The sequence below is a fragment of the Cotesia typhae genome, unplaced genomic scaffold (assembly GCF_013202065.1).
Source record: "Cotesia typhae breed Kobodo isofemale line unplaced genomic scaffold, CoteBio_Ctyphae scaffold_152, whole genome shotgun sequence".
Classification (NCBI taxonomy): Eukaryota; Metazoa; Arthropoda; class Insecta; order Hymenoptera; family Braconidae; genus Cotesia; species Cotesia typhae.
Window position 1 is genome coordinate 6,681,749 of NW_027423776.1, and position 22,824 is coordinate 6,704,572.

Sequence of the window (22,824 nt, forward strand, 5' to 3'; positions counted from 1 at the left end):
TCATTATTTAATTAAATCACGCTGTCACTTTATTTCAATAAATCTTACATCTCGTTATTTATAAAAAATATTAAAATAATTAAAAATATTACTTAACAATTATCAACAGTATCATTTGTCATTTGTATATATTTTTCAATTATTTTTATCTTTGATTCTTTGATTTTTTCTCCAAGTAACTGTTGCAAATTATCGTTCAAATGATTTATTTCAATATTTCCTTGAGCGACTTTAACAGCCACTGGCACGAGGTCATTAATTTTTTCACAAATCACTTCATAATTGGGACGCGCTTGAATAAATTCACGCTCTGATTCTGTGAATATATTAATGTCAAGTTCAACTCCGCCTTTTAAAGCTTCTTCTTGCTTGGCAAGTAATCGACGTTTGTGTTTTCTCTCTTTCAACGTTTTTTTCCATTCTTCATACTCTGCTTTCAACGATTTAACGTATTCCTCCAAATTAAATTCGTCGGGTTCTTTTTGAACGTTACCTTCTTGAGCTTCCGACTCATCTTGAGAGTCAACATCTAAAGAAAAAAAAAAAAAAATTAACAATAATATTATGATACTGAAGTTAGTTGACAGCTGTCAATTTTTTTAATTATTATAGCAAATCAACAAATTTTTATGACAATAAATTTAATAGATAGTAATTCATTTTAAAAATTGTTTTAACAAATAAATTATGGCAAAAAAAAATAAGAACAAAAAATTGGCATCTAGAAAATTAAAAAAGTAAAAATGCAATTTTTCAGAGCAAATTTATTTAATAAAAAAAATAAGACAATAATAATAGTGACAGCTAACTTTAATGTCATGAATTTTTTGATTTTCAAATTTTTTACAGGTGAAAAATTTTTTTTTTAATTATTTAATTGAAATTTTTTCAAACAAAAATTTCTAAAAATTTTGAAATGTCGGCTGACTTCATTTTCATTATAATTTATTTGTTAAAAAAATTCTAAAAATTTTTAGTATCATCTAATTGTAAACAAACAACACAAACAATAAATACCAAAGTAGCGTTGACTAGCACGGGACTGAAAAATAGATGATCTTCTTTTATTTTGTTCTAACACTTCTTTTTCTTCATTATCATTAGATGAATCGACATCTGATTCTTTACGATCACTCATTTTATTTAAAATATTTATACTATCAAAAAAAAAAACCATAACCAAATAAATATCAAAAATTATAACTGACAGTTTGAGCTAATCCGCGTCACCACGTGACTTAAATTGAGAATATACCGGGGATATAAATACTTGTCATGTCAATGTTACTGGAAATTCCCACCAGAGGGATTGTATCTTGAAGAATAAAAGTAATTGACAAGTCTGATAAATTTGTGATAAACTTTAGCGACATTGTTTTTGTAAAATTTATTTTTCAAATATTTTTTTTTGACAACAAAAAATTCACCACTATGAAACCAACTCAAGTTGCCGATGAGATGTTCCCTGAAGGTGCTGGTCCGTACATGGATCTCGAGGAGGTAATGTCATCATACACTAGGTTAGGTCACAATAAAAATCATAGATTCATTTATTTATTCATATTTTTATTTTTTATTTATTAGGCCGGTGGATCCACTGGACTACTGATGGACCTTGCAGCTAATGAAAAAGCTGTTCATGCCGATTTTTTCAATGGTAATTATATTAATTTACATTATCATTATTAAAACATTAAATGGTAATTAAATCTTTACCCTTTCAGATTTCGATGACCTGTATGACGATAATGATCTCGTATAATTTTTAAAAATAAATTTTTTGTTATTATTGGATATAAAAAATAACATAAATCTTCAGGTATTTTTTGTTTTTATTTAAAGATTCCATTTCTCTAAATTAATAACTAAAGAAAAAAATAATTATAGATACTAGTAGTAAATATAATTAATAATAATAACTATACAAATGTGTAAGAAAAAAAATTTTAATAATAATTATTATTATTATTATTAATACAATAATATTAGTAAGGATAAATTCTAAAAATTGTATCTGAAATGAAGTATTAATATATATATATAATTATATTACTATTAAATGTATCCAATAGATTGAATTATAAATTGAAATTACTTTTCATAATAATGGTTATTTTTTTCTTTTAATAAATTTGTTATTTACCACAGTTTTAAAATGTTAATATAAATGTGCCATATGAAATTGTTATATTTTTTTATACATGTACTCGAGATAATATTGATTGGATTATAATTTATAATACATACATTCTAGGTATATAAACCTGTGATACGATGCGCGATTAAAATAGCACCGAATGACAATCACCTTCCACACATTAGCCATTGTTATTTTATTGTATTTTTTTTTCTTTCTCTTTCTCATTTTTTTTTTTTTTTTTTTTTTTTTTTTTTATTAATCATCATTATCATTATTCTTTATCTTAATTCTTAATATCATTGTTTATTATTTTCATTTATCTGAAGAAATAATAACTTACAATACAATAATAAATTTAAGCTCACTGATGAGCTCAAAAATAACTTATCATAAAATTAAATCGTTCTGAACTTTAATATTTTATTAAGTGTCATCTCAGTAATCAGATGCTTTCCAAATATCTCGTTGATAAATTTATATTCAAAAATATCCAGTACGTGTCTAATGATATAAAAAGGAAAAATGTTCAAGCCACATTTGCATTAACTAATGCAGTAACAAATTATCACGGCATTTACAACAGATCTATTAATAATTAAAATATAGTTTCTAATAATTGATCTGTATATTTATTATTGAAATATAATAGCGTAAAGAACATGTTTTAAATTTAAATCTGGGTGAAATGATCTTATAAGATCTTCGTTTGTGTGAATTAATAGGTATCATTGATTTCGCGAAGCAAGAAATCTTTTTCTTTTTTTTTTTTTTTTTTTTGTTCTTATTAATAGTTAATGTTAGAAAATTAATTCATCAGTTTGAGAGTGCTAGTTAACATCAACATCACTGTCAACTGTGTCGTCTTGTTCACTCATTTCTTCTTCCTCTTCTTCGTCTTCCGAAAAGTAATGTGATGGAGGAGACGCTTCTCCGGATAACGAAGTGTGCGATGAGGACGGTGGCCGCGAGCCAGAACCTTCCATTTTTATTTCCACGTCTTCTATTGGTGCACTTGGTCCGGGAATAGTAACGGGGATAAACTTGTCTAAATCGCCTGAAGCCATCTCTATAAATCGGTTTTTAATTTGCATTATTGTGATTATTATTATCATCACTACAATTACTGTTCAAAATTTATAAATAATCTACGCATGTCACATTATATCTTTGATAATAAAAAATATAGGTAATTATTTACAAGTGGGGTCCACGATTTTAATTTTCATTTTTTTAAAACTAAAATTTTTTTTTTTAATTTTGATATATATTTTTTTTTTAAATTATATATTAAAAATGTCAAAAAAAGATAAAATAGAAATTTTATCTAAAAACATGAAAGCCAAAATTTGTTCCAACTTTTGAAGGCAAAAAAGCTATCGAAATCTTTATTTTTTTCTTTCACGATATTTTTTATCATAAATGCACCGTAAAAACAATCAGAATAAAAAAAAATAAAAAATGTCAATTTTTCACCTAAATATCGCCAAAAATAGAGTGGACCCACTTATAAATAATTACCAAAATATAAATTAATAACTTACGTTCGACATATTTTTCCAGTGACTTAGGTACCATTGATTTAGCTCGCCGTAAATTCTCTTCTACACACTTTCCACTTTCTAAACCTAGTTCATTCAAGATAATTTATTAATAATTAATATCAACTTTATAATTTTATTGAATAAATAAAATAATAAAAAATAATTACCAAAAGCCAAGCCCATGCGTTTTAAAACTTCGATATCGTCATGGATTTCAAATTTATTGTTAAAATTGAACAGGTACTCGGATCTAAAATAGAAAAAAAAAATTAACAAATTAATTTAATAATAATTATTAAATTAAATATAAATAAGAGTTATAATTACTTGTCGTTTGTGATACTACAGTCAACAACAGTCTTTTTGCTAGTATTCAATATAATAAAAGGCAACTGAATTGCCGAATTAGGTTTAGGTGGACCGTGTAATTTTTCATTACAGCTGTTACGTTCGACCAAATTTTTAAATGAAATGTGTTGCAAAATAAGCTGATGTAACTGCTGAGTTTTAGTTTTGATTCGTTCAATTTTTTTCTTTTTGTCTTTTTCAATTGAAACACACTCTTGAAGTGAATTCGTCGGCAGCCCCAACCATCTAATCTCTTTCTTCTCTTTAGAAATAATGTTCATAGCCATCAAAACATTAAGCGCGTCGTAGACCCGTCGTCTGATGTTCTTTTGATCGTACTGCTGATCAGTTATTGAATTCATGTGTGCTGGATTCGTGAACTCACCCACAAGTTCATCTGCTACTTCATTATAAGACGTCGTGCCTTTTTTCTTAACTTTTTCACAAACTTTCATGGAAAAGTGTCGTAGACCTTTACCAACTTTTTCAGATTTTCTTCGTTTGCTAAATAAAATTAAATTTAAATTTATATTACAGTTAATAAATAAATAGAATAAAAAAGATTAATTAATTAATTAAATATATTACTGTGGCACGTAATCATGACCATCGGCATCATAACGCTTCCGATTAGTTGAATGGTCAAGTAATGGAGTGACAAATGTTTTTCCAGATGCATCTTTTATTATTTGTTGACCACCGCCTGAATGTGCCATAACATTCTGTTTCAAAGTGCTCTACAAAAAAAAAAATATATATGTACATATAATAGCTGTCGTAATCGTAAATCGTGCTACGTACTAACGAAAGTATGCAGTCATATAGGTTATCTTGATTTAAAATAAAAATAAAACAAACCATTTGAGCAGACGTTAACTGGATAGTTTTAGAACCTTGAGAATCTCCACTTTTTACTGCTGTCATTTTAGTATTTTGCAGCGGTATTGTCACCAGTCCTAATTAATCAGTGTTAAAAATAAAATAATTTTATAATAATTTAATAAATAGTATTTAGCAGTATAAAAGATATATTTGTTGACAATAAAAAACAAAAAAAAAAAATCATACTTTGACCAGGTGTTGATTGACTCTGCAAACTGATGGTCCTCAATACTTGTGTTCCCGGTTGTAAAACCTGTGGGTCTTGACCAGGTGTCTTGAATACTTTGATCCCACTTGTATTAGTGGCTCCCACTATGCTAGTCAATGCACCTTTATTAGGTGTACTCTGTACTACCTTAATAAATTGCGGGTGCCCTGTTTAATAAATAATAAACAACTAAATAAATAAATAACACATTACGAATAAAAGATAATAATCTTATGGTATGATAAATCAACTGCTGAAATGAATTAACCGTAGCATTTATTTTTCATTAAATCAATTAATACCATACTTCAATTCCACAAAATTAGATAAATTAATAGTTAAATAAATGTAATAGTAAATAAAATATTTAATATCTAATGGAGCATCGTAACAATTAGGATAAAATATGTCCACATTGTCGGGGAATAAAATTGAGGAATTGAGTTGGCAAAAAATTTTTTTAATATGATAATGACCGTAGATTATCTTACACCGAGTAGTGATATCGAAAGTAGATTAATTACAGAGTGTAAAAAAAAATAATATATAAAAAAATAAATTTATAAGGATTTATTATAACAGAGTAAAAGTTGAGCGTAAAATAGGCATACATGTCTGAAGTATTGGCGGGCATTTGTATGACTTACCATTAGCGTCTTGTATATAAAAATTCATTGTTTTATTTTGCTGTGTCATCACTGATATTAATACCACGTAATAATATACTCAATATACCCAAATGTATAACTGAAATAAATACAATTATTAAAAATATAAATTATACTGCCGCACTTACTAACTCACGGTATCACCAAAATGGCGACATTTGTTAAAGTACCATTTTCAAACACTAAATAATAATAAATAATAAATATTATTAGACACTTAATAATCTAAGTAACAGATATTTATTAACTAATTTATTATACCAATAAGCTCATCCTCGTTAAAAGTAGTTAAACACTTTTTAGGATGAGGCAACAGGGAAATCGTAGCTTCTGCGTGCAACTAGACCTGGGGATAAGCTTGGCGGCAGGACAAAGCTAAACAGCTGGTTGGTTGATATTATATCACGTGGTATTCCACTTTTTTCTCATTCTAACTTATTTCCACTGAGGACTGTGTCCTTGTCCTTACCCTTATATTAAATATACATGTATAATCTAGATGCGCGCGCTGAGACGTGTTCCATACTCGATTATTTCAGTCCTTGACTACTTGGACACTCAGCAGGGAAAATTGATCGTTATTTTCTGAATGATCCTTCTCAGATGCCCTCTCGTGAGCGAATAAGAAAACTGATTTTTGGGACGGATGATTTTGATTGGCTGTTTTGCAGCCCGTTTTTCAAAATTGCCGTCGCAAAATGAGGGTTAGGTTGTTGAAAAAATGAAAATAGAGACGAACCTTGAAGAAAAATAATCCAACAGCTGATTGCTGATTAATATTACGTTTGTGTTGTGTGTGTGTGTTCACGCCGGCGTCTATGACAGTTTTTGTCTTGATCAGTTTAAATAATTGACAGCGACATTAAAATGGACGATATAGTACTCAGGCTGTCTGATCATGTATTAGAAATAATATTTTCATATCTAGATTTAAATACCATTAGAAATTGTTTATTAGTTTGTAAAGCGTGGTATAGATTTTTAAACGATGAAAACAATGAAATTTGGCGGATGCACTGCATTAGAAAATTGGCTCAAGAAGCACTTAGCTCTGAATTATTATCATCAGTACCTACTTACAAAGATAAATTACGAGCACTTCATCATGCCTGGAATCCCAATGACTGTTCGAGAAATATTTTTATCAAACCCAGTGGATTTACTTTACACAGGTAAATTTATTTTATTATTATTATTTAGTTGGTAATTTATAGATTAATTCGACAATCTAATTGATTGTTTTATTTCAGGAACCCAGTGGCTCAGAGTACGGACGGATGTCGTGGAAAAATCGGATTCCGACATGGACGTCATGCTTGGGAAGTTATTTGGGAAGGTCCACTTGGTACTGTCGCTGTAATAGGCATTGCTACCAAAGAAGCATCGCTTATTTGCCATGGTTACGTAGCTTTACTGGGGTCTGATGAACATTCTTGGGGATGGAACCTTGTTGACAATCACCTTTTACATAATGGTGATGCACAGGGAAATTATCCGTTACTTAATAATGCTCCAAAATATCAGGTACTTGTGTGATATTCTTAAAGGTGTTCGTTTTTTAATTTTTTCTTTATAAATTTAATTTTTTTTAATAATATTGTCATTTGGTTATTGACCATAATGAAAGTAAAAAATCGAAAACAGAATTTTTTTCAATTGTTTTATTTATTAAATAAAATAATTTATAATATTAAATTCAGTAGAGTTTTGAAAATTTTTATAACAATTTAATTGTTGGAATAATTCAAGACACCTGTTCTTAATTTATTAAAATTATTGATTTTTTTTTGTAATAAATCAGTTATTTATATTATTTATTATATTATATTATTACTATTAATTAATATTAAACTATTAATTACAATATAAATTTTGATTAAAAAAATATTTTTTTACAATCATTTTATTGTTATAAAAATTTTAAAAAATTTTAAGGTGTCAGTTGATCTCAGTATCATAATAATTATTACTTTGTAAATTATTTAAATGAAAGACCGAAGGTTAATAACAAAAATTAAATTTTTATTATAAAAATTTTGAAACGAAACATCTTGTTAATAATAATAGATTTTATAACAATACTAACATTAATATACATAAACTCTAGGTTGGTGAAAGAATCCGGGTAATACTTGATTGTGACGACAATACACTGTCATTTGAAAAAAACTATGAGTTTCTCGGTGTCGCATTCCGCGGATTACCAGATAAAAAATTGTTTCCAGCTGTTTCTGCGGTTTACGGTAATACCGAAGTATCAATGGTGTATTTAGGTCCACCTCTAGATGGCTAATCATAAGAAACACCATAGACATTTAAATTTGGTTATTGCCATTGTCATTGTCACAGTTAATTTACAAGATTCACGGTGTTTATAATAAATTGTGATACCCAGTGGCTCTGATGGTTATAATCAAAGTGATTATCATCGAATCATATGTCGTTGCTCATCGAGACCTTAATTTTAGCAAAATTATTCAAAAGTCATTGAAATACTCATTTAAATTACTTCGTTTTGGATTGTATATTAGATATAAAAAATTTTTTGGAAAGGAGTAATTTTTCCAATTTATATTAATCGTTTATCTACGATTGTTGTACAAAAATGTGACTGCTGTTACTCATTACGTCCTAAGTATTTATTTATTTATTTATTTAACTTTGTAAATAGTTTATTTATTTTATACAATACTCCAATCAAATAGTTGAATTGTTTTCCGTAATAATGCCAAACTATTCCTATCACAAATAATGTGATTGCGGATAAATTTGTTTTAGCTGCTGCAATATTTAATTACAATTGTACATTACAATTGTTTTTGAGTCTTTATACTAATAAGTCTATAAATGTCTAAAGTAACAAACAAACAATCGATCGGATACAAAAAAAAAAAAAGAAACTAATTAAAGTACTAACTAAAGATTTCCATGTAAATATTTATTAATCTACATATAAAATTATGTAGTTTAGTAAGTTTTGTACAAAGTAGTGTATATAGCTTCCATAAATATTGAACAAAGTAAATGTCATTTCATACAGATTATTTTTACATGACTTTAAAAGAAAATTGACGAAAATATAAATAAAATAATAATAATAAAGAAAAATAAGGAAAACAATTTAGGATTTAAAGCAACAAGTAAAATTAAAAAGACAATTACTTAAATAAATTAATTTTTATTTTATTGCGATTATTTATCAGTACTGAGTGAGTATTGTTTGTATACGTGCAATTAGATTGTTGGTAATTTTTTAATAGTTGAATATTTTTACGCTAGCGTCCAATAAAAGACAGAAAAATATAATTATTTAACAGTTAACAATTAATAAAGCTCGGCCATGCGTAATTAAATTTTGGAATTTTAATAAAAACTCCAAATCCATTTTAAACCAATCAAAAAAAAAAAAAAAAAAAAAAAGAATTTGTATTATTATATTACAGACTTGTAACTTGTCACACAATTTTATCAAATATACTGCGTAAAAACATCCAATCATTTTACTTTATTTATCATTCATGTACTCAATTATCGCAGCTAAGCGATATGTAATCAAAATAATTATATTTCATTTATCGTATTCACCTTTCATGATGCTAAGTTTATTATTACTCGTCACTTCTAATTATTATTAATTATTTATAATTTATAATATACTATTAACAAAAATAATGAGCTTAATATAAATTTTTTATGAATTGATGTAGATGTTTAGTCCTAACTTAATTAGACAAACTTATCATGTGATCACAGAAATTTTTCATTCATTGACATTTTTTATGTTCATATTTATATATTTATACTTGATAGCTGAGATCGTGACTGGAGAATTAGCAACTATTCGACATGTAAATCTCCATTTTTAAGCTGCTCTTTGGAGTTCGAGTCTTCATCACTACACTCGCCTTGTGGAAACTTATGCTCGATGGTATGATTGATGCAGGACTTGACTTTAGTCACCGGAAACACCGTGAGAAAATAATTAAAAATTAAATAAAGAAGCTTCGCAAGCAGCGGGCACAACAATCCTTCATGAACAACTGCACACAGTCGATAGAATCTGCCTTCAAATGGATCCAACATCGCCGGACACAAAATGTGGCTCAGATTAACTTGTACGGGCTATTTTCAGGTAAAATTTAATTGTTATTATTGTAAAAATTACAGAAATTAACTGTTTAGATTTTTGATGGTGTTATCAATTAATTATATTTACCAAAGCAGCCAGTTGCAAGATCCACCAGTGATAAGCAAGATTACATCCATAAGCAAGAACACTCCAACTAAAATCTGATAATGGTTCGACGCTGTAAACACCACCGATTCGCGTCAAATAGTATGGAATTACTAACATTAGGCCGTGTTGTAAGTAGTACATTGCCTTATCAGCGAAAAGCTGAAACAAAATTTGTTAATTTTTTTTTTCGTTTTGGTTTTATATATCTGATAAATATTTAAAAGTTCATAAAATCCTTTGCAAGTATTTTTTATATCTTCTCTACTTTAATTGACTTCTAAAAATTAAAAAAAAATTTTAAATTCTAATAATAGTATCGGCTATAAACTTTAATCTTTTTTTAGTTCAAAAATCCATTTTATGATTAAAACTTCAATTTTTTTTATAATACTGAATTTAACGGACATCTAAAAATTTTTTAACAATTTAATTATAGTGAAAAAAATTTAGTAAAAAAATTCCACACGTAGAAATTTAAAAAAAATTAAAAGAGCGAATTTTTTTAAATATATTTTTTATAATAATTGATTGGCTATAAAAATTACAAGAACTGTCAGATCTCTGCTGATATTAGTATCATCTTTTTTCTCACAACTTTTAATAATAATACTAAAATTAGCAGACCTCTAAATATTCTTTAAATTTTTATAAGTAGAGTTTTTTTTTGCTGAATTTTTTTCATTACAATTCACTCGTTAGAAAAATTTTTTAATTTGTTAAATGTCAGTATAGTTTTCTAGATAACACTACAGTTAGCCGACATTTTTAATTTTTTTTTATTAATTAAATTAAAACTGAAAAACATTTTTTTTTTAATTACACTGATAGTTTTTCAAGTTTTTTATAAATAAAAATATAGATTATATTAAATGTCGGCTAACTTAATTTTCATATTTTCTAGTAGCACATTAAAGAATTTTTTTTTTTCCTAAAATTTAAAAATTATTAAAATAAAATAATGACTTACTTTACGAGATTCAGTTTCAGGAAACAAATACGCAAGTACAGGCCCATTCATCAGGTTCAATTGTATCCTAAATAGCGCAGTGACCATCGAACTTGGTTTAGCAGCCAATAAATATAATTGTATAGCCGTTGTAATATGACAGGGATTTAATATATAAACAAGAGTACGACTGGTTATCTTAAAACCAATCTCACAGCCAAGTACCATTGACATTATTATTAACAATACTTTCTTCCCCGTCCTGTCTTGATTAACATACTTAACATTTTTAGGCAGAGTTATACTTTTAAGCCCTTTTACTATCAAATAGATAGTCAGCATGGACACACAAATAGTTTCTATAAATCTGTATTTTAGTGATAAGTACTCAACACATTCTGGTCCTCTGTTTCGAGGAATTGAACTATTTACACCGTCGTAGGCCCACTCGAGCATGTTGGAAGTACTTTCTACTGAAACAAAAAGAATATTATTATTATTATTATTGTAAAAAAGTAAGTCAATATTAATCAACCCTTAATTGGTATTCCAATGTATACATTTATTTATCGATTTAATGCAGTCATGCGGCACTGACTTTTTATAACTGAAAGAAGTTTCCAAAATAAAAATTATAAATTATACAATTAACTAATTATATTAAACTTTTAGATAACCCAGAGAATTTTTAATTAAATTATAGATAACATATAAAAAAATAGCTTTTTAAATTACTTATAAAGGTCAGATAGATTTAACGCTTCAGTCTATTTATAATTAAATTAATTAATTGTTACGCAAATATTCTAAGGAAGAAATAAGAAATTATTATATTTAAAATTAAATGGGTTTAATTAATTAAACTTACAGTTGCAGTGGGCACAAATCCCTCACAAATGCAACTAAACAACGTAACCGGACGGTATTAATGACTAACGTCTATGACGTCAACGTTACGACGAATACTAGAGTCGCGACGGAGCATACAATAAAAAAGTACCTGCCACGCATGCTTCGCTCCTATTCTATCTTTTTGCACTTACTTATATTATTATATTACTTTATATGTGTAACATATAACGTGTCAATATATAAATACTTATGTTTAAGTCTAACCACGTGTAATACGATACAAATAATGTTTACAACTAAAAACAAAAAATAAAAAAAAAAAATAAAAAAAAAAAAGAACGTATGCAAAATACCACTATCATTTTACATGATAATACGTTTTATTTTTTTTTTTAATTCTTACAGTAATTAATAACAACTGCATGACATAATAAGGTGCAATGGTAGACACGGATTTCAACAGCATGAAAATATTAACAAGTTAAAAAAAAAAATTATTAAATAAAAAAACCAAGTTATTGAAATTTGCAATTTTATTTTAATTAAAAAAAAAACAAAAAAAAAAAATTAAATTTCATAAATTAATAACTATAATTTTTGAGTTAAAAATTTTAAGATAATTAATTTTTTGAAAAAATTTTATTTTTTTAATTAGAATAAAATTGCAAGTGTCAATATTACTGGGTTTTTTACCTTAAATATTATTTACAGACTGTTTTGTCTTAAAATAAATAAATTAAAAATAATATAAAGCATTAAGTACTCCGCATTAAATACTAAATTTATTTATCTAAAAATTGAGAAACAATTAATTATTTTTCTTTATCATTAATTGCTTCTTTAAGGAACTGTTTTATTTCAAGAGCTAATTTGTATCCGAGCTCAGGCCTGCGATCGCGGCCTTCTACCATCGCCTTTACTTGGCTCGAGTTAACGATGACACCATTGCTGGCGATCACCATCGCCTTGGTCTTTTCAATATCGACGAGGTCAACCCCGCGGCTACAGTCGTCGATCAGGATTGTGCGATATCCGCTGGTGAGCGCGTCGACGGCGGTAGCTCCTACGCAAACATCATAAGCAAGTCCGCAGATGTAAATGTCAGTAGCTCCCTTATCTTGCAGTTGACTTGATAGCGTTGTCGTTGTAAGTTTTTTGTTATCCCAAAAAACGGAGTATGAATCAACTTCCGGATTTGTTCCTTTGTAGATTTTAATAGCTTTATCAACTATTTTTAAATCTTTGTGAAGTTCTGCGCCCCAGGAATCCTGGACACAGTGGCGAGGCCACAATCGTTGTTTTAGACCAAGTGGACCTTTAAATGTTACTGTATCATAGACTTTTGCACTTTCTTTAGGAATTAGACTTGATTCATCAACATCTCTGTAAAAATATTTATTATTATTATAAAAATTGTAATAATTGTTTATTTATTTATTTATTTAATAATTTATTGTAATTAATAATAATAATAATTATTATTAAATTTACCTTAAATGTAAATTATCAATAAATGATACATGATCAACAGGATGCCAATCTAATGAATAAAAAACAGAATCAAAAGGTACTGTATCAAGAAGACGATTTATCGGTTCGATAACTTCCGAACCATCGTGTTGTGCAGCACAATGTTTTATATTCAATGACCCTGTTATAAAATCGTTTTGTACATCAACAATCAAAAAGGCACTCCTTGGTCTCGTGCAAATTTTAATCCACCTATTCCAACAGACCTGAAACCATAAAAGATAATTAAATTAATTGACTATTGGCTCGTAAAAAAAAAGAAAAAATAAATAAATAAATAAAGAAGAAAAATAGAATAATGTCCCTGACCGGATGTACCGGCGTCACAATTTTATATAACTCTACATATCCGTAGATATAATTAAATAAAAAAAAACCTTAGACTTACTTAATAACCAAAAGTTTAAACAACTATATAATACAATTTAAATGGTATAAATTAATAAAATGATTTACCTCAAATTCATCACGATCAATTACGCCGTCTTTTTTAGTATCAAAAATATCAAATATCTCTCGTAACTGATAGTCTTCAACTCCGTAAATTTTACCTCGATCATTGCGAAAAAGAGCCCGGTATATTAATTCAAATTCTTCGATCGATAGGAACCCATCGGCGTCCCTATCGAAAGCTGAGAAACAGGCGTCCATGTCGAGGTTTACCAGACTATCAACCATATCAAGCCACTTATTTTTTAACGTTTCCAAGTTATTTGTTTAATCGATAATAACGCTAGTTCCACGAATACGTAATGCACGTATTCGATCGACTTTTTCCTGCCGCTTCTATTCGGTTTGTTATTGTTACTAGTATCGGTACCACTTACTTACTCATCGACGCGTTAGGCTTTATATTTATATGGTTGTTGATGTATGTACAATTATAGTATAGCGTAAAACACGCTAGGTCCTTCTTCCACACGTGCTCGGCTCTGAGGAATAACGAGACAGAGAAAAAAGTAGAGGGAGAACATTTAATGCGTCCTCTAACCACGTGTTCAATATAATGTCCATCAAAGAATATTTATGCCGCTTAGCTCTAGGTACTTTAATATATTCTGTCATATAACAATATACCAATTAAAGCCAGCAATACTGCCTAAGTGATATGACAATTAAACTTGGTGATAAGAATTTTATTTCCTTGCCTGTAAATATAAATTTATCAGTGATAGATATATTTTTTCTATCTACTAGCGCTTATTTGATCATATAAAAAAAAAAAAAAGTAATTTATCTTTTATATTATTTTATTAACATAAAAAATAGTAATTAAAAATTACATTTAATTTTGCAAATATTAAAGCTATTGATTCAATCTGTGATGCGTCAAGAGAGCAACGTCAACAATAGCTTCAGGTTGAAGTAATTCGTTGGCTTTATATTTACCCGATTCTTCGTAGGCATACGTAACTGATGTGTCTGTTAATAAAATATTACAAGTTGAGAGTATGAGTACGCAGTTTCGCAATCTCGCGCAAATTTCCCGGTCTTCGTGAGCTACACGGGTTAGATCCTGGGTGAACCCACCCTCAGATTTGTCAGTGCTTTGAGAGCTGGCGCCAATCCAAACGTAGCCGTTGTTGCCGAGAATCAGAGTCGCGCCGTTAGCTAGATGATGGAAATGAGTCTTCTTGCGCTTAATCAGAGCCGGCGGTACTTTAACCATCACTCCCTGGGATAATTTGCCGTACTTTAGGACTCGGGTGTGCAAGGACAGTGAACCGTCTTGGTAAGTACTCTGTACTTCGGCACAAATCAAATCCCCTTCTTGGAGATAACGACGCATCGTTTGTTCATCTTCTGCTGATCTCCGTCTCTGAGGATTTATTTTATTTTTATGTTAAAAAATTAATATTATTAATAATTTAATGCAGCCGTTTGAAAGCTTACCAACTCTCCTCCTGGTAAATTAACACTCGATAAAAGTAAAACAGAGTCGAGTTTTGAGTTAGTGTCTACTTTCCAACGACTCTGTTGAACTTCTGTGATTCTGCCAACGATAACATCACCAATTTCACCCTGATATCTGGCTTTCAGAGGACGGATTGTAATTAGTTTGTTAACTTTTTCCAGTATTCCAGCTACTGATGCTCTCAAACATTCGTCTTCGTCAACATATGTACCATGGCCTCTAAAAAATAAAAATAATAAAAATGATTGGTACTTAATTTAAAAATTATAAATTAATTTTAATAATTAAATTGTAACAAAAAAATATTTTTAAAAAATTGCATGTGTAATTTTTTTAATTTTCTACATGTGAAATTTTTTCTTTTATTTTTTTTTTAAATAATTTTTCAATAAAAAAAAAAATTCTAAAAATTTTTAGATGTCGGCTAATTTAATTTTCATAATTAATTTTATAAAAAATAAATACCTTAGGTAGTCTGTTTGAGTCAATACACCTTCTCCAGGAGTATAAATACGTGGTTGAATATTATCTCTTGATATTAAATTAGTATCTATACGATTTACTGCTAGTCTTATATTTATTTCAGGAAAATCAGCCATTGTTGATAAAATATTTATTTATTTGTTGATAAACAAACGTTATGTGTTGACAATTTCGGAGCAAGTGTTGAAATTAACCTAAAAAATATTTTTTTTTTACCGGGCTGATATAAATTAATTTTATTAACTTACTTGCTCACTAGATAGCGACAAAGGCGAAAACATGTGTTCGTTGAATTTTTAGGTTATCAATTTATATTTTTGTTACAAGTGTCAGATGGTTTTGGTCTTGGTGATTTTATTTAAAAGTAAACAAGGTAAATAAAAAAAAAATTAATGTAAATTAATACAGCAGATATTTGATAATTTTTGGAACAAATGAATTATGGCAAAAAAATTGACATGTAAAAATTTTTTAAAATTAATAATGAAATTTTTTTTAAATAATTTTTTGGAATAAATTTGTTTGTTAAATAAAATTAAAAAATTATTAAAGTTATTTTAAATGTTTCAATTGTTACTAAACTAATTTCTAAAATATTATTTCTAGACATCTGTTAAAATGAGTGGATTCATAGTAACAAGAGCTGCTCAGTTGAAAAAGAATGCTGAAAATAATTTTGTAGCCGTAAGTTACACCGCTCCACAAAGAAAAAAACCTATTGACAGGATAGATAAAGATAAAAGTCACAATCCAAACCAATCTCAAGAAGAAGAGGACCAAGAAAAACAAATGAAGCGTCTGCGGTGGGAAGTTTTGAAATTTGGATCTTCAGGCCTTGCAGGTACAGATAAAAAAAAATCCAAAGTCGCTCTGGCTATTTCTTTGGGAGCTAAGCCCCCAAAAAATCGACGAATGAATTACAAAAATCTCAAGTTAAAAAAGAGCAAAGAGAAAGAAGAAGCTGCTAAGGAAAAATCGGAGCATCAATCGGGTTTGACCCACAGCCTGAAGAAAACGACGAAGAAGAAGCGGGTACAAAAAGACAAAGGAATTTTGGGAGTCTATGGAAAGGTTTCTAAAAGTTTAAAAGATAGGACGAAATAAAAAAAGCAGTAATTTAAATAGTATTATTTGCTCACATGATTTACAACATTTATTTTCGTTTTTTTTATCTATTGCTATTGGTAACATTCAACTATATATCACCTTGTTGTAGACTACGCAGCATATAACGAGTAATAAAATAATATTTATGTATTTATATATATATATATATATATATATATATATATATATATATATATATATATATATATATATATATATATATATATATATATATTTATCAATAATAGAATTGGGCTTACAAAAAATTACCCTCACCAAAGTCAACGATAAAAACGTTATCTCTGTATCCTTTAAAATGTTTTTTTTTCTTAATAATCTTTAATCTCCAATTAATAAAAATACAAAATAATTATTGATTTTATATTTATGTCTGTTTGTATGTAAGTATGTATATAGTTATATAATATAATTTATATCCAATGCCACAGTGGAATGATTCGGCACCCAAATATTTAATTATATTATTTTGTGATTCTGTATTTTATATTTATCAATATATAAGAAGAATCAATCGTATGAGGCGGCTGTTGGTGCCACCTCCAACAACATCTGAAGAAAAACGTTGATCCCTTCTGAAATATAAGTTAAATATTTAATGAGTAAATTTATTATAATTTAAATTATTTTTTGAATTTTAGTTGTCTCTTTAATTTCCAAGCGTCAAAAAAAAAAAATTGACTTTTTGGAAAATTTTATTTAGCAAGAAGTCAAAAATTAATAATTGTCAACTTAAATTCAACAAAATATCATAAAAAAATTTTTTATGCCGCTTGGGAAGTGATAAGTAATAAGTAAATACTATAAAGTAATTATATTGTAAAAACATACCCATGAATTTGGGTACATATCCATATTTGACAAACGGGAGGTAGAATAACATGCCAGCAGCGATAAATCCGACGGCATACAGATACTCAATCTGAGGCTTATCAATTATTGGGCCAACTATCAGGTACATGGAAATTCCTAGCACAAATATTGGTATAACAAGCGGACATTTGTAAGGACGAGGATGATTAGGTCGTGTCTTGCGCATAACTAATAGCGCGAGCATCGCACCTCCGTAGAATATCCATGCAGTGAAGGAAAAGAAGTCAATTAGTGAGTTGATATTACCAGACAACACCATTGCGGCTGAAAAAATTTAATAATTATTCATTTATAGAAACATTAAATATTTTTTTTAGAGTTACCTGCCACTAAAGAGTGAAAAATAAGCCCCGGAGCCGGGGTAAAACGTCGGACGTGAACATAACTGAGACAGTCAAGAAGATGGCCTTGTCGCGAGGCAGCGAAACACAGTCTTCCAGCAGCGAAGAGGGTTCCATTTGCTGATCCAAAGGTACTCACAGCTACTGAGAAGGGCATCAGCCAAGCCATTACTCCAAGAATACGATTCCCGAAGGTCTGCAATATAATATTTTAATTAATTATTTATTCAATTGTCGCAATAATAATTAATATTGTAAACTGAAGGTTTAAATTATTGACAATTTATAAAAATTATTTTTGATTGCAATTATCTAATAATTGATAGTAAAAATAATTAGAATTATACCCAACATTGATATAATTTTATGATATTAAAATCAGCAGACATTTGACAAATTTCAGTATCATAATTTTTACTAAGTATTTTTTTATATAAACTAGGAGACTTACAACTGCTACAGCTTCACTTTCAATCATTTCCATGGGTGACATGACAGCCAGATAAGAAAGATTAATAAGAGCGTAGCATACGGTGACAAGAGGAATTCCGATCATAATAGATCTGGGTAAATTTTTTGAAGGATCCTTTATTTCTTCAGTAACATAATTAAGATTGTTCCATCCATCGTAAGCCCAAAGACCGGTATAAAATGCAGTCGCAAGTCTTCCGATAGTCAGGGTGTCGGTTTCATCTAACATTTTAAATGCACCTTGTAGATGTTGAGTGTTGCCTTTGGCAAGTGACCACGAGCCGCCGGCTATTACGACAAGTATAGCAATGAGCTTGGCAGCTGTAAAGGTATTTTGTACGCCAGTTGCAAGATTAACGCTGTAACAATTAATGAGCAGAATAACCGTGATTGCAAGAAGTCCGACGATTTTAACAAGATGTTCTGGCGGTTCGCACTCCGCGGCAAATGCCTCAACGGCGTACTGGGCAAACGAGAGGCATATTATGGCCATCTGAGAGGGCTTGAGAACGAGCGTTGATGTCCAGGAGAATAGAAATGCCGGCGGTGCTCCAAATGCGTCCATGAAATATGCATACTCAGCCCCGCTGCTGGTGTTCATTGTACCAAGTTCGGCGTAAGCTAACGCTCCGCACAAACTGAGTACTCCGCACGCGGTCCATACCAGGAAACTCATGCCGACACTGCCAGTGCGGATTAACAAACCCGTCGGCGATACGAATATTCCTGAACCGATCATGGTTCCGACAATTAAAGCCACCCCACTGACGAGTCCCACCCGTCTCTTGAGGTGAACAGGGTCGTTCGTCTCTGGGTCCTTCCCCTCCAGCCCTCCGCGCCTTCCACCCCCGTCTTCGTCATCCCCCAGACAAGAAGCCAGTTCATTGTTTTTGCCTTGTGTCGAGCTGCTCCTACGAAGCCGCCATCTGTTCCTGTTTCCTGATAAGTTGTCTTGCGTCGGCGATGTGCTCCCCGTTTCTCCGATGCTTCCTGATTGCTTTGACAGTGTGTCCATGGTCTCGCCATTTCGCGTTTCTTGCTCGTATCCCACGTTTGCTAAAAAATAAATTATATTTTTATTTAAAAAAATTTTTTATCACTTTTAAATTATATTAAAAAAATAACAAGTATTAAAATTTAAAAAAAAAAAAATTAATTGTAATTAAAAATAAAAACCTAATATTGTTTCAGGCTGAACGCGAGTAAGCGAAAGAGCAGAATTGGCTGATGTGTGATACATTCCTCTAACTACTGATCGACAACAGCCGGGACGGCTAAAATCATTTGTTCATCAAGCGTAATACAATTCAGCATATTTAGATGTTGTATTTTTGTTAATAGCTCTCCCTCTCTCTCTGTCAGAATGTTACATCAAATTTCACCTTTAAATAATACAAACTAAATGCTAAAAATATTTTTTATAGTTTTTCACTAGTTTTGTTAAAAATTGATCGTCGCCAATTTCCCTGGGTACTTTTACTCAAGGTAACTCGTTTAATCGATGAATTTTTTAATTTTAATTTTAAATTTAACATTTATATTTATTTAACTTGCCGTCATGAATTATTATTTATAATTATAATCAGATATAATTTATTCAACAGCAGTGGCTTATAACTAAATTAATTTTTTGGCCGTATCTTGTATTAAAGTTAGTCGTAACCGTGACATTGACGTACATAAGTACCTTGGCGTATACTACTTGCCATGATAATCGCGCTTAGCTTTACCCAGACAGACAACCGCTTAAAGTTATTGGCTTAGATTTTTCGTAACCACGAAATTAGGGTAGCTCCATATTTAACTGTCTCGTAACGTTTGTGCGTAATGAATATATACATCATTTTATTTTAATTTAATTTAATGAATTCAATTCAAATCATTTAAAGATTAATATCACACGCTATAAAATTAATTATCAAGATAAATTTACTATATACATCATAGCATCAATAAATAGATATTTAAATGATGATTGTGAGGTAATTTGATACGTCTCATATTAATCTATATATTTATTGTCGCAAAAATTTTATTAGTTGCTCTACAACGTGTCAACATTTTTTATTGGCTAAACTTTATTCGCTCTCTCAATTAATCATTGTTAAATATATCTTCATGCTTTTTTTCATTTTGTTAATTGACAATGCAACAGACCAAAATTGGATGGACTCGTTCCAAGAAAAAGTTGTTGAAATAAAAAACAAAATAAAAAAACAACAGATAAAATTTAACCATCACATGAGTATGACTATTTTTATGTCACTCGGGGGCGGCTGATTTAAATATATACTTATGAGCTTTATATTGAAATGAATAGAAACAACTGGTGAGTTAAGAGCTTCTGTCAACGCTTCATGCTTATTGATTGATTAATTGATTGAATTTTTACTTTTATTTATTTATTAATAGCCTTATTTATAATTTTTTTTTGCTTACAGAGACAATGGATTATTATTAGCACTATGGCAATGTTGGAAGAAATGTCACCAGTGATTTTTAAAAATGATGACGCAATTGTACGAAGCCTCGTGGTAATCAAGAGCAGGGGTCTACATCATGTTATTGCATACGATTAAATAATTTTATAATACATTACTCGTGTAAAGAATTATACGTTCGTACGAGTGAATAGATCATTGATCGTTCTATAAAAATACTTATAAAGAAGCTATCTTTTTTTTTTTTTTTTTTTTTTTTTTCCATAGACGTAAAAAGTTTATAAAACTTGACAATTTATAAATTAATAATGAAGAAAAAATAGTAATTAGTTATAAGTTATAAGTATTGGTGTATAGTGATTTTATATCAAGTATCGAGCATTTAATCAATTGAATTCAAGGTGAATGAGTAGTGTCAGACTGATCGCGTAGTATTAATCAACCTATTGTCTGCCGTAAATTTAATGAGACATAGTAATTAGTATAGTTAATTCTTTACACGGTATTTTTGGTGATAAATTGCTGTACATTCAATCAAACACGTGTTCCATTGTTAAGAATGTTTGTAGGTGCATGAAAATCATTGTAATTGTATGATATAAGCGGCTGTTATATGTTACGTATTTTAAAAAGCGCGCAAGTCCAATGACGTTTAAGCTATTTTACTTCATTCATGGTAAGTTCAATTGAACTTTAATCAAAATAAAAATAATATAAGACAATAATAAACAAAACAAAATTGTATATATTGTAATGTTCACGTGATATTTATTAGACAAAATTGGATTGATTGAAACGGCGTCAAAGCGCTCTGATGTATTAGCGGAACGCGTATTTAATAACGTGAGAAATAATTTATGTGCATGTCAACTAATTAATTAAAAATAAAGTACTTATAAAATGAAGAAAATTCTTATCTTAAATACTAGTTACTAGATTATATATAAGTGAACAATTAAAACAATTACCTCGTTTGAAGGGCGCGACATGCATGACTCTACGTAGGACAGATAAAAAGGGCGGATTGTGAAACCGCCTCTCATGACACCTTGACGACTTTTAAAAATTCTAGCTTCTTTTGTCCTTAACTTTAGATTATTATCTTTGATGATAATTATTCGTTGTTTTATATTTTGATTTAAATGAAATAAAATGATCACAGTTGTAATATTATTACGCAGTAGATAATTATCTGCAGAAGTTTATTAAGCACAAATTAAATCAACTAACTTGTGCCTAAACATTTGATTTATTTATAATTTCCAAATAAAAAAAATAAAAATAAATAATTCTGCAGATAAATATTTTCTTATTTTTTAATTTTTATGTTTATCAACTATTGCTTCGTTTCAGATTATTATTATTAATTATTATTATTCGTAAAAGGTAACAATAATAATACTATTCGTGTTATTATGTGATTGGAAGCACACACGGAAACCAAGTAGAAAGAATGAGGACTCGCGGCAAACTGGAAGTTATTATTCGCCAGAAGAATATAATAAGTTAATATCAGCGTGGTCTTTAAACATTTAAATACGATGTACAATCTTCTTCTGTAGCAGATGTTATACTGTCTACCGGGCCGCACTCGCTGGCTAATTCTCAGCGTCGGCGTAGATATGTCCACCCATGTCGCTCGATATTTGCGCTCTCGCTCGCGCATAAAACCTTTACTCTTCAATTCAATCCATTACACACCCCTATAATATAATATATTCTTCATATTATTAAAAAGAAAATTTTTATTGATATTAATTATCAGATTAACACCTAGTGCTTTAATATAATTTACATAAATAAAATTAAAATTCAATAAAACA

General features: G+C 29.1%; 9 protein-coding genes and 1 long non-coding RNA gene across 17 annotated transcripts; 4 read left to right on the plus strand and 6 right to left on the minus strand.

The window, feature by feature from the left end:
* Window positions 1–3: 3 nt before the first annotated feature.
* LOC141536442 (uncharacterized) lies at window positions 4–1,312 on the minus strand. Its single transcript, XM_074256958.1, has 2 exons — window positions 1,018–1,312; window positions 4–529 (listed from the first exon to the last, which is right to left on the minus strand). Exons 1-2 carry the CDS (start codon window positions 1,175–1,177, stop codon window positions 93–95), a joined length of 597 nt encoding a protein of 198 aa, XP_074113059.1. The 5' UTR covers window positions 1,178–1,312; the 3' UTR covers window positions 4–92.
* Window positions 1,313–1,363: 51 nt separating this feature from the next.
* On the plus strand, window positions 1,364–1,822 carry LOC141536450 (COP9 signalosome complex subunit 9). Its single transcript, XM_074256970.1, has 3 exons — window positions 1,364–1,500; window positions 1,585–1,657; window positions 1,725–1,822. The coding sequence occupies exons 1-3, from the start codon at window positions 1,432–1,434 to the stop codon at window positions 1,760–1,762; spliced, it is 180 nt and encodes a 59-aa protein (XP_074113071.1). The 5' UTR covers window positions 1,364–1,431; the 3' UTR covers window positions 1,763–1,822.
* Window positions 1,823–2,089: 267 nt separating this feature from the next.
* Dp (transcription factor Dp) lies at window positions 2,090–6,201 on the minus strand. 3 transcript variants are annotated; one of them, XM_074256937.1, is made up of 9 exons: window positions 6,049–6,201; window positions 5,767–5,866; window positions 5,098–5,286; window positions 4,888–4,985; window positions 4,618–4,766; window positions 4,009–4,533; window positions 3,849–3,931; window positions 3,682–3,765; window positions 2,090–3,206 (listed from the first exon to the last, which is right to left on the minus strand). In XM_074256937.1, exons 2-9 carry the CDS (start codon window positions 5,813–5,815, stop codon window positions 2,968–2,970), a joined length of 1,416 nt encoding a protein of 471 aa, XP_074113038.1. In that variant the 5' UTR covers window positions 5,816–5,866; window positions 6,049–6,201; the 3' UTR covers window positions 2,090–2,967. The 3 variants fall into 3 exon arrangements, with proteins under 3 accessions (XP_074113038.1, XP_074113037.1, XP_074113039.1); XM_074256936.1 differs by having other exon boundaries at window positions 5,958–6,133; XM_074256938.1 differs by lacking the exon at window positions 6,049–6,201 and having other exon boundaries at window positions 5,767–5,917.
* A 370-nt stretch (window positions 6,202–6,571) lies between these two features.
* Fsn (F-box synaptic protein) lies at window positions 6,572–8,696 on the plus strand. The gene is made up of 3 exons (XM_074257265.1): window positions 6,572–6,959; window positions 7,038–7,311; window positions 7,895–8,696. Exons 1-3 carry the CDS (start codon window positions 6,655–6,657, stop codon window positions 8,078–8,080), a joined length of 765 nt encoding a protein of 254 aa, XP_074113366.1. The 5' UTR covers window positions 6,572–6,654; the 3' UTR covers window positions 8,081–8,696.
* A 249-nt stretch (window positions 8,697–8,945) lies between these two features.
* Window positions 8,946–12,046, minus strand: LOC141536615 (transmembrane protein 164). Of its 2 annotated transcripts, none has more exons than XM_074257262.1 (4): window positions 11,839–12,046; window positions 10,992–11,440; window positions 10,004–10,183; window positions 8,946–9,909 (listed from the first exon to the last, which is right to left on the minus strand). In XM_074257262.1, exons 2-4 carry the CDS (start codon window positions 11,424–11,426, stop codon window positions 9,625–9,627), a joined length of 900 nt encoding a protein of 299 aa, XP_074113363.1. In that variant the 5' UTR covers window positions 11,427–11,440; window positions 11,839–12,046; the 3' UTR covers window positions 8,946–9,624. The 2 variants fall into 2 exon arrangements, with proteins under 2 accessions (XP_074113363.1, XP_074113362.1); XM_074257261.1 differs by having other exon boundaries at window positions 10,992–11,443.
* A 536-nt stretch (window positions 12,047–12,582) lies between these two features.
* On the minus strand, window positions 12,583–14,228 carry LOC141536612 (nicotinamidase-like). Its single transcript, XM_074257259.1, has 3 exons — window positions 13,809–14,228; window positions 13,314–13,558; window positions 12,583–13,205 (listed from the first exon to the last, which is right to left on the minus strand). The coding sequence occupies exons 1-3, from the start codon at window positions 14,028–14,030 to the stop codon at window positions 12,635–12,637; spliced, it is 1,038 nt and encodes a 345-aa protein (XP_074113360.1). The 5' UTR covers window positions 14,031–14,228; the 3' UTR covers window positions 12,583–12,634.
* Window positions 14,229–14,584: 356 nt separating this feature from the next.
* Window positions 14,585–15,940, minus strand: LOC141536616 (exosome complex component RRP4-like). The gene is made up of 3 exons (XM_074257264.1): window positions 15,733–15,940; window positions 15,246–15,486; window positions 14,585–15,171 (listed from the first exon to the last, which is right to left on the minus strand). Exons 1-3 carry the CDS (start codon window positions 15,864–15,866, stop codon window positions 14,659–14,661), a joined length of 888 nt encoding a protein of 295 aa, XP_074113365.1. The 5' UTR covers window positions 15,867–15,940; the 3' UTR covers window positions 14,585–14,658.
* Window positions 15,941–16,012: 72 nt separating this feature from the next.
* On the plus strand, window positions 16,013–16,873 carry LOC141536618 (uncharacterized). Its single transcript, XM_074257266.1, has 2 exons — window positions 16,013–16,123; window positions 16,357–16,873. Exon 2 carries the CDS (start codon window positions 16,369–16,371, stop codon window positions 16,852–16,854), a length of 486 nt encoding a protein of 161 aa, XP_074113367.1. The 5' UTR covers window positions 16,013–16,123; window positions 16,357–16,368; the 3' UTR covers window positions 16,855–16,873.
* Window positions 16,874–17,013: 140 nt separating this feature from the next.
* On the minus strand, window positions 17,014–22,680 carry LOC141536611 (b(0,+)-type amino acid transporter 1). Of its 2 annotated transcripts, none has more exons than XM_074257258.1 (5): window positions 21,970–22,680; window positions 18,541–19,616; window positions 18,072–18,285; window positions 17,707–18,012; window positions 17,014–17,450 (listed from the first exon to the last, which is right to left on the minus strand). In XM_074257258.1, the coding sequence occupies exons 1-5, from the start codon at window positions 21,992–21,994 to the stop codon at window positions 17,386–17,388; spliced, it is 1,686 nt and encodes a 561-aa protein (XP_074113359.1). In that variant the 5' UTR covers window positions 21,995–22,680; the 3' UTR covers window positions 17,014–17,385. The 2 variants fall into 2 exon arrangements, with proteins under 2 accessions (XP_074113359.1, XP_074113358.1); XM_074257257.1 differs by lacking the exon at window positions 21,970–22,680 and adding an exon at window positions 19,737–19,871.
* Window positions 17,838–21,261, plus strand: LOC141536620 (uncharacterized). 4 transcript variants are annotated; one of them, XR_012480758.1, is made up of 6 exons: window positions 17,838–17,979; window positions 18,066–18,283; window positions 18,532–18,656; window positions 19,752–20,045; window positions 20,716–20,889; window positions 21,002–21,261. It is a non-coding gene; the product is annotated as an uncharacterized LOC141536620 (long non-coding RNA). The 4 variants fall into 4 exon arrangements; XR_012480760.1 differs by having other exon boundaries at window positions 19,752–19,857; XR_012480757.1 differs by having other exon boundaries at window positions 19,752–20,889.
* Window positions 22,681–22,824: the final 144 nt, after the last annotated feature.

What these genes read in the sequence shown, in the direction of transcription:
- LOC141536442 (XM_074256958.1), bottom strand. Translation starts at nt 1,177, where the DNA reads ATGGTTTTTTTTTTTGATAGTATAAATATTTTAAATAAAATGAGTGAT. An exon ending in TGCTAGTCAACGCTACTTTG is followed by an intron (nt 530 to 1,017) that starts GTATTTATTGTT and finishes TTTTTTCTTTAG; the next exon opens with ATGTTGACTCTCAAGATGAG.
- LOC141536450 (XM_074256970.1), top strand. Translation starts at nt 1,432, where the DNA reads ATGAAACCAACTCAAGTTGCCGATGAGATGTTCCCTGAAGGTGCTGGT. An exon ending in CGTACATGGATCTCGAGGAG is followed by an intron (nt 1,501 to 1,584) that starts GTAATGTCATCA and finishes TTTATTTATTAG; the next exon opens with GCCGGTGGATCCACTGGACT. An exon ending in TCATGCCGATTTTTTCAATG is followed by an intron (nt 1,658 to 1,724) that starts GTAATTATATTA and finishes TTACCCTTTCAG; the next exon opens with ATTTCGATGACCTGTATGAC.
- Dp (XM_074256937.1), bottom strand. Translation starts at nt 5,815, where the DNA reads ATGACACAGCAAAATAAAACAATGAATTTTTATATACAAGACGCTAAT. An exon ending in TTATATACAAGACGCTAATG is followed by an intron (nt 5,287 to 5,766) that starts GTAAGTCATACA and finishes TTTATTAAACAG; the next exon opens with GGCACCCGCAATTTATTAAG. An exon ending in AGTTAACGTCTGCTCAAATG is followed by an intron (nt 4,767 to 4,887) that starts GTTTGTTTTATT and finishes TTTTTTTTGTAG; the next exon opens with AGCACTTTGAAACAGAATGT.
- Fsn (XM_074257265.1), top strand. Translation starts at nt 6,655, where the DNA reads ATGGACGATATAGTACTCAGGCTGTCTGATCATGTATTAGAAATAATA. An exon ending in AGTGGATTTACTTTACACAG is followed by an intron (nt 6,960 to 7,037) that starts GTAAATTTATTT and finishes GTTTTATTTCAG; the next exon opens with GAACCCAGTGGCTCAGAGTA. An exon ending in ATAATGCTCCAAAATATCAG is followed by an intron (nt 7,312 to 7,894) that starts GTACTTGTGTGA and finishes CATAAACTCTAG; the next exon opens with GTTGGTGAAAGAATCCGGGT.
- LOC141536615 (XM_074257262.1), bottom strand. Translation starts at nt 11,426, where the DNA reads ATGCTCGAGTGGGCCTACGACGGTGTAAATAGTTCAATTCCTCGAAAC. An exon ending in CTGAAACTGAATCTCGTAAA is followed by an intron (nt 10,184 to 10,991) that starts GTAAGTCATTAT and finishes ATTTTGTTTCAG; the next exon opens with CTTTTCGCTGATAAGGCAAT. An exon ending in TCTTGCAACTGGCTGCTTTG is followed by an intron (nt 9,910 to 10,003) that starts GTAAATATAATT and finishes ACCTGAAAATAG; the next exon opens with CCCGTACAAGTTAATCTGAG.
- LOC141536612 (XM_074257259.1), bottom strand. Translation starts at nt 14,030, where the DNA reads ATGGTTGATAGTCTGGTAAACCTCGACATGGACGCCTGTTTCTCAGCT. An exon ending in TTGATCGTGATGAATTTGAG is followed by an intron (nt 13,559 to 13,808) that starts GTAAATCATTTT and finishes TTATGGTTTCAG; the next exon opens with GTCTGTTGGAATAGGTGGAT. An exon ending in ATTGATAATTTACATTTAAG is followed by an intron (nt 13,206 to 13,313) that starts GTAAATTTAATA and finishes ATATTTTTACAG; the next exon opens with AGATGTTGATGAATCAAGTC.
- LOC141536616 (XM_074257264.1), bottom strand. Translation starts at nt 15,866, where the DNA reads ATGGCTGATTTTCCTGAAATAAATATAAGACTAGCAGTAAATCGTATA. An exon ending in ACTCAAACAGACTACCTAAG is followed by an intron (nt 15,487 to 15,732) that starts GTATTTATTTTT and finishes TTTATTTTTTAG; the next exon opens with AGGCCATGGTACATATGTTG. An exon ending in ATTTACCAGGAGGAGAGTTG is followed by an intron (nt 15,172 to 15,245) that starts GTAAGCTTTCAA and finishes ATAAATCCTCAG; the next exon opens with AGACGGAGATCAGCAGAAGA.
- LOC141536618 (XM_074257266.1), top strand. Translation starts at nt 16,369, where the DNA reads ATGAGTGGATTCATAGTAACAAGAGCTGCTCAGTTGAAAAAGAATGCT.
- LOC141536611 (XM_074257257.1), bottom strand. Translation starts at nt 19,800, where the DNA reads ATGTATCACACATCAGCCAATTCTGCTCTTTCGCTTACTCGCGTTCAG. An exon ending in TCAGCCTGAAACAATATTAG is followed by an intron (nt 19,617 to 19,736) that starts GTTTTTATTTTT and finishes TTTATTTTTTAG; the next exon opens with CAAACGTGGGATACGAGCAA. An exon ending in ATATGTACCCAAATTCATGG is followed by an intron (nt 17,451 to 17,706) that starts GTATGTTTTTAC and finishes CTTATATTTCAG; the next exon opens with AAGGGATCAACGTTTTTCTT.